This window comes from Dromaius novaehollandiae, chromosome 4 (assembly GCF_036370855.1).
Source record: "Dromaius novaehollandiae isolate bDroNov1 chromosome 4, bDroNov1.hap1, whole genome shotgun sequence".
Lineage (NCBI taxonomy): Eukaryota > Metazoa > Chordata > Aves > Casuariiformes > Dromaiidae > Dromaius > Dromaius novaehollandiae.
In genome coordinates this window covers 11,372,217-11,385,608 of record NC_088101.1, presented here as the reverse complement: position 1 = coordinate 11,385,608, position 13,392 = coordinate 11,372,217, and the positions used below count along the sequence as shown (strand labels likewise).

General features: G+C 41.2%; 1 protein-coding gene across 1 annotated transcript; it reads left to right on the top strand.

Annotated features, from left to right (window-relative positions):
* Positions 1–520: 520 nt before the first annotated feature.
* Positions 521–13,002, top strand: LOC112988281 (alpha-fetoprotein-like). The gene is made up of 13 exons (XM_026108674.2): positions 521–561; positions 813–948; positions 1,915–2,117; positions 2,669–2,816; positions 3,707–3,804; positions 4,510–4,639; positions 5,436–5,650; positions 6,609–6,741; positions 7,500–7,597; positions 8,809–8,947; positions 9,739–9,962; positions 11,198–11,330; positions 12,336–13,002. The coding sequence occupies exons 2-13, from the start codon at positions 817–819 to the stop codon at positions 12,378–12,380; spliced, it is 1,698 nt and encodes a 565-aa protein (XP_025964459.2). The 5' UTR covers positions 521–561; positions 813–816; the 3' UTR covers positions 12,381–13,002.
* Positions 13,003–13,392: the final 390 nt, after the last annotated feature.

The following is a 13,392-nucleotide window of genomic DNA, read 5'->3' as shown; positions in this document are numbered from 1 at the left end:
ATTATTTGCACATGATATTCAAATACATTAGACCCTTTTGTTTTCCTCTGGGCCAATTCACAGCATGTACAGAATGATGCATCTCCATTAATTTTTTGGTGCTTTGCCTACTAGTGTAGTCCTGAATTTAGCCCAAATTTTCCAAAACCAGAATCCCTCATCTGTAGCCAGCTAGTGACCAAGCAGCCTTTAAATGACTAAGGCAAGGTTAAAAGGTATTATCATCTAAGCTGCTCATACAATGATTGTGCCTTGCATCAACAAAGCAGCTGAACACCTTCTAAGTTTTAGCATCTTCCTCCCCAACGTGCTTCAGGTAGACAGAGAAATAATGCATTCTTCCTGTGCATAAGTCAAGTAGGAAGTCTGATCTCATGTCTCTCAAACCCCAGTGCTAGTACCTCAGGCACTAAACTATCATTCTCTGAGACTCCAGCACCAAAAAAGAAGTTCTCTTATGAAGCCTTTTTTATTCAAAAACCAATTATCTTTTTTTTCAGAGGCAAAACCCACCATTGGCCAACGCTTTTCTCAGCTGCAGGAGAATAATTTTAAAGCCATGTAAGTTGTCCAGATAAAGAATCTTCTTACAAATTTGCTGCTAATGAATGTTCCTGCGGCGTTTTGCTTCGTTCGGAGATAAGCAAGTACCGCGAGTCACACGCTCACCCGTCCCCCCAGCCCACACCAGCTCTGCCAGTGGTGATATGGATCCTCTTACTGTCTGAATCAGGCTGACCACTGGCACGCAAAAGTTACATGATTTGGTTTTAGGTAATTTATTTATTTAATGGTATGTGTTCTCGTTGTAGTGCCATGATCATGTTTGCGCAGTACGTGCAAGAAGGCACTTTTGGCAAAGCAGTTAAAATGGCTGAAGACGTCACAGACCTTGCCAAAAGGTGTGCTGCTGCAGGCAAAGACAACCAGGATTGCCTGAAGCCCTTGGTAAGCACGTTTGTACTTCTAATGAGGCAAAGATTTTCAGAAGTGACTTGTAATTGCGGAGCCCTAATACGTGTTTTTCCAAAGAGGAGTATGTTACTGACAGGTGACTTTCTTGAGTATGCCTGTCTGGTCTTACCAGCTCTTTCCTTCTCGAGGCTGCCCTGTATAAGGCATCTCCAAGTAAATGCAGGGAAGCAAAGGTGCCCCCACAAAATTACAGTAACTTTTGAAATTCTTCTCCTGTATCTTTCAAAAAGATGTTCAGAAAGTTGTGCATTTATGGATGGCATAACAAAATTCAGTAGAAGCTGAACCAGATATTTCTAGCAAAGATGATGCTTACAGGTGATTTCTCTACCCATTAGTTCATATTCCTGTTTTTTGATGGTGTCTGCACTAACACAGCATATGCTAGTGTCCTTAAACTTTTGGAGCTAAGAGATTGAATACTCAAACATGAATGTCAGTCTGCATTATGACACGTCTGATTTATTAAACATGCTGAACCAAACCCTGGATTAAAACAGTTCCCAGCAGAGGCATGACTGAGAGCTGACTCTTGAATATTGTTTCTTGAACAGCAAATGAGACACTTTTCACCCAACAAACCTCACTGAATGAAAAAGCACAGATCCTGCTATCCCAGAAACTGCAGTATACAAAGCCAAGAATCATCTTAATTGTTATCAAGGGTCTGAATATTGTTGTAAATGCAGTGGGAGACGCACAGTGTGTTTCACAGTCCACTTTGAAGCCTAGCTTGGCATAAAAAGGCATTCGAGTTTGAGAAATCATCATTTACATGTTTTAGAAGTTAGTTTGATATTCATTGCAATAAGAGCAAAAGGTAGTACAAAGAGAGAGTCTATAAATTTATGCAGATAAGGGCTTGTTGTGTTAAAATACTTTCCACAGAGAGCTTGAAAGAGTAAAGTGGATTTTTTTTTTTTTTTTAATTTTTCACAGGACAGGATTTTCCTTGATATGCTATGCCAGGAGGGAGATCTTCCCAAGTTTACTGACTGCTGTGCTAAAAAAGGCTCTGAAAGAAATGACTGCTTCCTCTCCCATAAAAACTCAACGAGAGGATTCATTTCTCCTTTTGAAAGGCCAAATGCTGAAGCTGCCTGCAAAAATTATTCACAGCATCAACATTCATTAACAGGGTAGTAAGTAAATAAACCATAGATCGGTTGTTTAGCTATGATGCTTAGCAGCCTAGAGACAGCAAATGCAAGAAAAATCCCAAAGGTCAATATTAAATTCTCCATAAACTCATCCTTACTTTTCTTCCCAGTATGAGGATATTAGCATAATTTATCTAGCTGTAATTATCATTACATGAATCCTTCTCTGTCACCCCTGCGTCGGATATAGCTCCAAATGATAAACGCTCTGGCCAGCTTCAATATAATTTACACAAAGGCCTCACCTGAAACAATCAAGTATCTCCCTTCAGATCTTACAAGCCAAGCAGACGTTTTGCTGCCTCTAGGCCAAAATTGGCAGCATATAAGCTTTTAATTTCCATGACAACATCTGCCCCAACAGAAATTTGCAGAAATAATCACTGCACTGTACAGGCTGCTGTTATGGCAGGAAAACAGTTGCCTTTAGTAGCTATAATTTTAAACATGCTGGCAGATGTTACAATAGCATTGCTGTCCTCTGCATGTAGGGGCTCACCCTGAAAGTGAAGATGTTTCCCTTCGTGTTTTAGTTTCATCTATGAGGTTTCCCGAAGGCATCCTTTCCTCTACGCCCCAACAATCCTTTCTGTGGCTATCCATTACGATGAGATGATGAGAAACTGCTGCAGAAGTGCCGACGACCCCACTCATAACGTGGACGAATGCTTTCGGAGACAGGTATTACATATTGCAGGCGTATAGTTTACTAATGTGCAACCGGTGACTTTCGTACAGCTAAACAAATGCAGAAGCAGAGCTATCAGCCAGCTGCTTCTCTTTCAGCCATCTGAACCCGACACTAAAATTCACCTTGTTAAGGAGAGGCAGAAACGAGACCTAAAAGCTCTCTTGAATTATAGTTTAAATTCTTAACAGAAAATGCCTTACTTGAGGATGGTGGGCAAGTGTAGTTTTACTGGGAACCACGGTCCCCACACCCCCACTAGGGTGTTGTTTCCCACCCTGGCTTTGCTACCTGCCCTGAGTTTGTTGTGAACTCACCAAGAGAGGAAGTGGTACTGTGTAGACTGCAGAAGTCTGATGTTTTTCTTCCTTATAGCCCCGTGACACAGCTCCTCCCTGGCCAACTAACTGCACTGCAGAGATGCGCCCCACATGTGGCCAGTGTCAGTCAGTTGGAGAAACCTACCTGTAACAGGGGAAAACAGGCATGGGGAACCCTTCCTTGCTGAATGGCTAAATAGGCCTTTTATACAGTTTGGCCAGGCTGCAATATATTAAAATACTAATACAGTTTAATCTTATCTGATAGCAATGCAAAGGCAGGCACGTGGCTCCCAGGTGAAGGTTTCTCCTCCTACGCTACAACCAGCAAACTATTGTTCCAAAAGGGTGCCAGCTTCTTCTCATATAACTCTTGTTTAACAAGTGCTGGTGACTAAATAGCAAGGACGACAGTTATTTCTTCTGCTTTACTGGATAGCGAACAGCAATTTTCTTTCACTACTAAAAAAAAAGTCTCTTAAAAAATCAACAGAGTAATTTTACCATGAAGCATTGTCTTTTCTTTTCTTGCATTTTAATGGTTTGCATATTCTTTATACCAGGTACCAAAGGTGATGAAGCCGATAAAAGAAGATGGCCTGAAGCAGGAACACACATGTGGTATCTTAAAGAAATTTGGAGAAAGGACTGTAAAGGCTCTGTGAGTCTTTCCCCTTTTTTTAATCAGAAGAGGCTTCATTTTGTTTGCTTTGGCTGCAGAACAGCCTCACTGACTGCCAAGATGTAAAGCCTTGTTAGGGTCGCTCCTTTGAATACCTCCTAAACTGCTGCAGTAGACTCTCTTTGGCATGTGTGTTGTGAAATAAAGCGTGGGTGTCACATTTTAGCTGAGAGTGGATCCACACCTGCCCATGGTACAACGGCTGTGAATACTGTTCGTGTCAGTTTTGCATGCAGATCACCAACAGCATTCTCCAACAAGGACTGCAGATTAGGAATAGAAATGTTTGCATGACTCTAGTCATCGTTTCCTTAGAAACTGCCATTAGCTTTGAAAAATTAAAAAGCAAGTTTGAAATGAACCCAGTTCTCTGTAATGAAAGTCAGAGGGACTTGGAGCAGAACACAGCCCAGCTGTCTTATCCAGTTTTGACACAAGGTTGCTCCTGTAATTTTGTGTTCAGCCTGAGATGGGAGAAAGAAATGTGGTAGATCAACTTCACCTAGGATCCTTAGACAACGCTGCAAATGTCAGCTCTTGGTTTCAAGAGACATTTTATTAACTTTGGGGAAAGCAGGGAGAGACCATTCCTAAGCAGTCTGGATGCCACCCTCCATAGCAAAATGGTAGCTATCACAGTCTCACATTGTGAATATAAACAATACCTATCTTTATTCTTTTTAGGAAACTTGCTCAGATAAGCCAAAAATTCCCTAAGGCTGATTTTGTTACCATTAGCAAGCTTGTAATAGATATTGCTAACACACACAAGGACTGCTGTCGTGGAGACATGCTGGATTGTATGCACGATAAGGTAAAACTCTTTTAATGTTTATACATTTCCAGAAATTGAATGCATTTTTTCTTGCATTTTTTTCCTCCTGTGCTGTATCAACTGCTCTTCAAAATGGGAGTTTAATCCTTCAGCCTAAAAATTTGATTGATTGTCCCATTTGACTCTTTCTGGCATGATAACATCAGAAAGGGCAGAAAGATCACCCCATGACTAAAATAACCTAACTCCACTTCAGTGGATTTGGTTGCAACCACTAGTTTAGCCACGTATTTCCTGCATAACTTTCCACAAAACATGGTATCTGTCTGTCCTGTTGTCTAGCTTCTTCTTATATATCAAATCCATGTATCTCACTTTTTGTCCGTGTTGTCTATCTAGACAGTTAACTTCTTCATTCGGGTGGGTACCTGGCACCTTCCAAATGGCAGGTAAGGGGCTGCAGCAAACAGAGCAATAAGGCTGCAGTCTCTTTCCTTGTTCTGACAAACAGCTACTGCCCTGCTTTGAGCAAACCGTCTCTTCTCTCTGGGCGTCACCTTCTCTATCTGTGACATGGAAATAACAATAATGACCCATATAAAAAAGAAGCACAAGTGGTACAAGATTAACCTAACTGCTAACTTATTTAGTAGCTTTGCAGGTATTAACTGAGGCCTGAATTTAGCTATGTGTTCCCAGCCTCCACTACATTAAATATTGTAATAATGGGATGGGCTGGTCTAGACAAGGCTTCAACTGACCGACCTTCCTGCTTGGGGGAAAAAAGAAACCAGAATCAGTCAAAATTTCCTTTCTTCATTTGTTTACTCTACAGGAAGAGATTCTAACCTACGTCTGCACCAACCAAGACAGCATATCAAGCAAAATTAAAAACTGCTGTGAAAAGCCACTGTTAGAGAAAAGTGAATGTATAATTAATGCAGAAAATGATGACAAACCTGCAGATTTGTCCCTCCACATCAGAGAGTTTATAGAAGACAAAGGAGTATGTGAACGCTTTGCTCAGGAAAAAGATACCCACTTAGCCAGGTAACACAGGTCTTCCTCTACTCTTCTCCAATTTTGCTGTTTCATGACTTGGGTCAAAAGATGTCAGTTCGGAAGTTAAAGCGTGGCTCATCAGCCTCAGACTTGCCTGCTCTGTGAGCACATAGGCACATGATACTATGGAAGTTTATCTTAGTAAACACCTCTCATCCCTAGAGGGCAAGGAATGAGAACAAACACAAAACAGGGCACGACTTATTTTAGGGACAAAACTGAAGAGAAGGACGTGAAATTTAGGTACTATCAATTCTTATCTCAGGCTCAAAATATCACTGTGATTCAGTCTGAAGTGGGAACTCAGAACCACTTGTCTAAGTCAGACTCGCATCTTTATTCAAACAGGTTGGCCCATTTCTGTTTTAACCTAGTTCCTTAGAGCTGTGAAGCTTGATCCTACCTGTACCCTCAAGGGCAAAGATTCCACAGGCTGCAATAGAAAAAGTTCCACAGACAAAGAATTCACTTACTTGAAACAAAATATATCATTCCCATTTATGAAAGGGGCATCTAAAATATTGGGCAAGTTGCAGCTAAGTAGGGTAATTGCTTCAGAAGAGTGAATTCTGCTGCATCTATTGAAAAATTGGTCTTTTATTGGACATTATTTCATCAGCATTTAGCTAGGATTAAAAACAAACAAACAAACAAACAAAAAAAACCCCAAACTCTCACACATCTTTAAGGTATGCTTGACCCAAGCTAACCCTGAACTGGGACAGTCACATGGCCAGGACTTGCTCTGGCAGTGCTGTGCTCAGTCAGCTGCGTTTCGTTCAGTTTGACTCCCAGGCTGGGTTTCTGTGAACTGCCCTGTTCTGCAGGAGGTCAGATAAAGCCATCCTGAAAGCACCTCTGCTGACTTTATCATTCCCAGTCTCTTGAGGGCACTTATTTTGCCTTATTTCTAATTCCTAACGCTGACATACTCCATATGTTACAGGTTTCTCTATGAATATTCCAGAAGACACCCTGAGTTTTCTGCTCAAATGCTTTTAAGAATTGGTAAAGGATATGAGGACTTACTGGAAAAGTGCTGCAAAACCAGTTCTCCAGACGACTGCTGCAGGAGAGGGGTGGGTGCTATCATGCTTCATACAGTGTGCTGATGGTTTCAAGCATATAACCACAGCACTGGTTCTGGCTAATGAGCGAATTTCCACACACTGGATCTAGAGCTGGAACCCGCAGCTCCTTGTAACAAAACCAACAAATATTAAAAGGCACGACTGACTCCTGTATGGAAAAACAATCAGAGCCCTTACAGTCTTCAATTACTTGAATGAGTTTAGGATTGCTGGGGAAATGAATGTGGCTTTGCAGAGAACAGGGCCAGGATACGTCCCCTGGCAGCCCTCTGCTTTCCTCCCTTGGTATTACCTTTCCCCCAGGAGGAGGCTGGTAAATCGAAAGAGAGCTGGTAGGTGGAAAAGGCTCCGGGCCACCAGGGTAAAAGGGACCTTCTCTCTGGGGATGGGACAAGAGCAAAGCCCTCTCCTTGTGCAAATGTGCGGCTTCAGGCCTCTGACCCTCTCTCCCTGCAGAGGTGTTGCAAGACGCTGTTCCTGGCACGACAGTGACACACCCTGTGTCTCAGACCTAACTTTCCATCAGTTATATGAAATGAAGTATGTCAAGGTAATGGAGGGTGGACATTAATCACGTTCAGGCAGTTTAGCAGTTTCAGACAGGTGAAGACTTTCTGATGGAAATACAAAGGGAGTGGTATCTATCAGGTAAGATGAAGCTAGGGATATCAAGGTCTCATGATACAACAAGGGCATTCTGCATCCCCCTGATACAATGGTTCCTCAAACTAATTTCTTTTCCTCAGGAAGAAGAACTGAAGAAACACATTCATGAAACCCAAAGTGTGATGAAGACAAGTTGTGACATCTACAAGGAGAAAGGAGATTACTATTTCCAAAACGAGTATTACGTTTTTACATGTTTACATTATTCCTGTACCACCTGGGCACAACTTTGGCTGGAGTAAAACCATGGATGTCAGAAAAGCTAGGCTTACTGATATCACCTGAATGTTCAGTCCAAAATATCGATAGCTTTTAGGATTTTTTTCTTCCTTTTCCAATATAATGTCATGCCCCCTCATGAATTCTATTCTTATCCCAACTCATGAAGCAATGCATTGACAACTTGTTTTATCTCCTGTGTAAAATACCAAGTTTTCTAAGCTTTTCTTACTTTCTAGCTGTGTTTTGAGTTGTAAGCTGTTACTTAAAAGCTGTAAAATTGGCCAAAAGGCAGTTGTTGTGCCCTTTGCAAAAGGTTTATCTTCACTTATTTCCTGCCTCAATTGTAAATACCAACAGCTGTAGCAAAAAATCTGACTACTGTAGACAGAGCAAAGCCTGACTCGAGGAGCCATATGTTATGCTTGAGTGGTAGCTCCTCCACAACAACATGCAGGCACAAGCCGTGTGGAGCAACTTTGGCCCCGATTAGCAACGTTAATGAGCACATGCCCAACGTGAAGTATGTAAGTCATCTCAGTGAAACCCATAAATTGCTTGCATACTCAAAGTGAGGCTTCTGCTCTTCTTCTCTTGAGAGATATATAGGGCTTTTTGTATTCCCTAGCACATTTGCCTTTAAAAGACTTTTGCACTTGGAGGTTTCCAACAGGCAGGCATGCTTCTTCTGCCTATTGTATCAATTGCTGCAGTTTTCCTGGCCATGTTTGCTAATAAGCGTAATTTTTCTAAAAGAAAAAAAGTGAACTTGTTTCAGTTTACCTTCTGCCCTTATCTAGACTGTCAAGAAGTCACTTGAATTCAATTTTGCTCCTAGGCAAGCTCGCTACATTCCCACAGAAATCAATAACACAGGACAAATATACATACCGTTTCATAATAGGGCTATATAATAACATATAATTGGCAATGTTATCATTAATTTTGTTTAACATGGTAAGAGACTCAGAGAAAGGAGAGCTCTCAGACAAAAAGAACATGCCATATTTGCCTATATATGTTTATAAACACCAGGCTTAGTCCTGTCCTTGTACAAATGAGTGATGTTCTTTGGGGCTTGGCTGAAGCCTTACATACGTGGAGGCAGTGGCTGGCTCACTACTGCCTGATGGAAATAAAACACCGCTTTAAAAGATGTTATCATTTCAGGCTTCTCATGAGCTTCACCAAGAAGATGCCTCAGCTAACATCTGCAGAGCTGATAAAATTCACCAAGCAAATGACTACAATCGGCTCCAAATGCTGCCAATTAAGCCAAGACAAGTTATTGCCTTGTGCTGAGGAAAATGTGAGTATCTTTTCTTCTCAGATTGGTCCTACTTTTTCCTGAAGCTCTGGCACTATTCCTGCTGCCATCATGTTCCAACAACCCAGAGTACTGCTGAATGAGTAAAGTGTTCACTGAGCACTTGAGCTGGATGGGAGAGATCCTTCCAGATATGTGGCTGAAGGGAGCGTGACTCAACTTCACTGAAGTTAAAGCCTGAATTGCACTATCTGAGGATCAGGAAATTGTCAGGCTAGCACTAGGCAGTTAACAGTTACACGGGGCTGGGGATCTGACCCTGCTCCCTTTGAAGTCAATGATCTCTTGTCTGAGAAGTTAATCCTTTCTCCATGCCTGAAGCCATACTGCCCTATAGAAAGGATCAATTCTGTATGGTGCTCTCATAAGAGTTCTCCGGGCCCACATGCCCAAGGACTTGAAAAGTATCAGCGTGCCCTCAGGCATGCGTTTGTATGGTGTCACTTTTACGTGAATAGTAGAACATATCCACAGAAACCCTGCTGGTGAAAACAAATCAAATGCAGGTCAGGTTTCATGAGGAAATAGCATAATTTGTGCACACAAAGGGCAGTGCCAAAACCTGCATATACATATGCATTCTGAAAAATCTGGGCCAGTTCTGCAATGACAGAAGTCACCATTCAGTAGAAAAATAGAGTGTTATTTCTATTACAAAGTATAATTTAAATTCTCAGTTACTATTTAAACTTTGGTAAAAGTAGCATTTCAGGAATTCGTGAAAAATGAAACAGTAATGTGAAATTGCTTTTTTTCCCTCCCTTGTGGTAAAGCTGGATCTTGTGCTTGGAGAAATATGTAGAAGACACCTGGCCAATCCTATAAACCCAAGCGTTTGCCACTGCTGTAGTAGCTCCTACGCTCTTAGGCGGCCGTGCATGGGGAAACTAGAAATTGATGAGAATTATGTGCCCTTACCATTGACTCCTGGTCTGTTCACTTTCCATGAAGACTTGTGTACAACTGAAGAGGAAAAGTTACAGCACAAGAAGCAGGAGTAAGATATGCCTGTTTACTCTGTTATCCCTACGTTTAGGATTCCCCTCCTGGGGATGCTCACCTTTCCCTTCTTGTTCTATTATACTGCACGTAAATACGGCCACTACGACCCCCCGCACACACACTTCCAAGCTGCTGCTTCCTTCCCTCTCACACTATGTTTCTTTGCTGTCTGGCTCAACCTACACTTGTTTTTGATCGGAGGAAAGTCATTTTCAGAGCAGCTGTACAGGTACATACACCACCAGAATGGAAACAGTGCGATTCATCGCCCTACTGACATCAAGCCAAAAATTTCAAAACTGATCCCTTCACGTTTGGGTGCCTGAGTCAACAGGCGGTTAAGAAATTTACTTTTCATAGAACAAAGACAGTGTTTTCTCAGATTTAGTCCTGCTTAAGAATTATCAAGTGGGTATACGATTTTAAAGTTTTAGAGAACTACGTGGACACGTTCCTTACATTTGTAGAAGGGCAACTGAGTTCACGTTCAGATACAAACGTTATAGTAGCAAATGGTAGAACTGGGCCTCTGATATTTGCATGATGCCCCTGATTCGTGGTATTTTAACCCGTTCTGAAGTCTCCATGTCAAGCCACCTGCGGGAGGCTGGGGCAATGCTATTACGACAGAGCTTAAAATACTGAGATCAGAAACAGCCTCATCCCCCACCCGCACGCCTCACCGAACCTGCACGAGACATCACAAAACACATTGCAGAAAAACAAGGAAGCTGCTGCCTCAAGTATTGCATTACCTTTACGGCCTGAATAATGCTAGTTTGCCAGAATGGGACAGCCCATGTATTTTTCTCATCCCAGTGACTCCTTCAGCCCCTGAGAAGCTCTGGGTGCTTGGCGTGCCTTTGTCACAGAAAGCTGTCGCACTGGAAACCCGCCCTCCCTCCTCCATTGCAAGAAAGAGGCTCCTTGGCTATTAACTTGGGCTGTGGTGAACCCATACAGCCCTGAACCCTCTGGAGGGGCACACCAACCCAATTGTACATCCGTTCACAGTGGAGCAATTTCAAAAATGAATGTTGTTTTTTAATTCACTGGTGCACATATTAGCTCCCTTCTGCCAACTTGTCCCGGGGTGGTGTTTAAGAAATATAAGACTATAGAAAGGAGGTAACGAAAGACTGGTATTGCAGGATTGGTGTTGGAGAAGTGCTTCTGTGCGTCGCATGCTTACCTCCCTGCTTCACCGGGCTCGCTTTGCTTGTCTTGCAGAATGCTCATCAACCTCATCAAATACAAGCCCTACATCACGCACCAGCAGCTGACGTCCGTCACCGCAGCTTTCACTGCCATGAGAGAGCAATGCTGCAAAGAAGAAAACCGTGAGGCGTGTTTTGTGAGAGAGGTATCTCATTTCTGTTTTCACCTCAATATTCTGAGTCAAAATGGAAAAATGCAATATACACAAGAACACAGATTTCTCCATTAGTAAACAAAAGTCAAGTGTGGCTAACTGGTGTCCCTTCAGCTACATTTCCAAGGACAAACCTCATTGCCTCCATAGGTAGATATATGTTCCAGTTCACTCACGAATGATCACTAGAGAACATACCTAATGAACCTTGTGTTTATATGCAGCAATTTATACGTATAGAGCTTGGCTACATCTACAGCTTCTGGAGAATCACTGGTATTTGCACTGTTGAAGGATACAGGCTAAATTCTTTCTCTAACAGAACTTGACCAAATTTCTCTCTTCCAAAGTTCCTCTGTGATAGGGAGGGAAAGGATTTCCCAAATCCTAGGTCAAAGCAGTTCCTCTATTTCTTCCCTTCCCCCCCACCCTGTTTTTTCCCCCTCTATTCTTTACTATATTATTTTAACTCATTTAACTTTATATTGCAGAGCTACTTTGATTTCTCTCTACTCGCCAGTAAATCTGCTTCTCCCTACTTCTCAACTCTTTCTTTGATATATTCCTTAACTATCTCTGACCCTTGACTCAAAAGTCTTGCTCTCTCTTTTCCTAAATATCTACTGTGCTTTCCTTTAAATGATAAAATTCAGAAAAATACTCAATTTGGCCAATAAGTTTCTGCCTCTGAATCAACCCAAAGAGCATAGCTGCAAAGATCCATCTTAACAACTCTTCATCGTAGAACTCTATTTCAGTCCTTTCTTAGCAATTACCAAATCTTCTCAGACAATCTGAGCTGAGCAATAAAAGCAGGAAGTATATTAAACATAGTAACATATGCAAATGCACTCTGCATATACAGTCTTTGTACGCAACTTGCAAAAGATCTAAAATATTAAGTAATTGATTTACTGCTGCCATACTCATATAACTTGTTCACATGTACCTTACCATCCAGATTCTATTGCTCACAATTATTTTGCTTTTTTTCAGGGTCCAGAACTTATAAAAAGAAGTGAAAAAATGCTGTCAGCATGAAATGCTTGTGTAATGTACTGGAAGGTATTTACTGAATGATATGAAGTCGCAATTTTAACAGTGAGAATACCTTTTCTGAGTATTCATAAAGTACAGATAGAAACCTATGAATTGCCATAGTGGAGAATACTATGTTTTTGCTCTTTACTTGGTGTAAATACAAATCTAATGAAGTCATGACAATTTACACTAGCTATAGTTCTGTCACTGATCTTCTACTATGACCAAGGTAAAGGAGGTGCCTCAGGAAAAAAAACATCAAATTCCATAAAGACTCTCCTAAGCTGTGGAGCTGTAAAACTGCTCTGCCTACAAAGCTCAGCTTAACTGAAAATTAGATGTGTGCCTCAATTTAATTCAGATAGGGGAGAAACTTGTGTGCAAACTTCATATCTGGCTCATATCCATTTCATTCAAAATAATTAAGCATACTTAAAAGTTAATTGAAAGAAGGAACTTAAACCCAATTTAGTGTGTCTAGGCAGATTTTGTATCATTTTAAATAAATCCACTGAAAAAATAAGATAAATAAATGGAAATTCAGGGTTTAGATACAGTCATCAGCTTATGTAATGGATTATTCTTCTTCTGGTACCGAACAGTCAGAGATTTAAAAAGTGTTTCAATCTTAAACTTATCAAGCATAAATACAAATGCCACTAAGAAAATCTGCCTTTGATCATTTCCAAATTGTTTTTGAATCACCAAGTGATTATTTTTGCATTTTTATAGCACTGTCCTTAGAGTACAGCACATTCATTCATTAACACGGGCTGCTGTTGCAGCATAAGGGCTATTATAAAGGCGCCTTCAAGCACAGAAAAAAAATTATCTTGGGAACCCTGAACAGGACTATGAAGAAGACAGATGAGCCAAGTGTCATGGGAAGGACAGAATATGAAACACTCAAACTCCTGTTCAGCAGACAAATGTTTAGAGAAAGCACTGGAAAGCTGCCCAATTTACACTAGAGGTGATTTGACATGCAAACAGCATTTGGATTTTTATTTTC

Coding starts and splice junctions, on each gene's coding strand:
- LOC112988281 (XM_026108674.2), top strand. CDS start 817: ATGATCATGTTTGCGCAGTACGTGCAAGAAGGCACTTTTGGCAAAGCA. Junction 5,651..6,608: donor AAAGATACCCACTTAGCCAG/GTAACACAGGTC, acceptor CATATGTTACAG/GTTTCTCTATGAATATTCCA. Junction 8,948..9,738: donor TGCCTTGTGCTGAGGAAAAT/GTGAGTATCTTT, acceptor CTTGTGGTAAAG/CTGGATCTTGTGCTTGGAGA.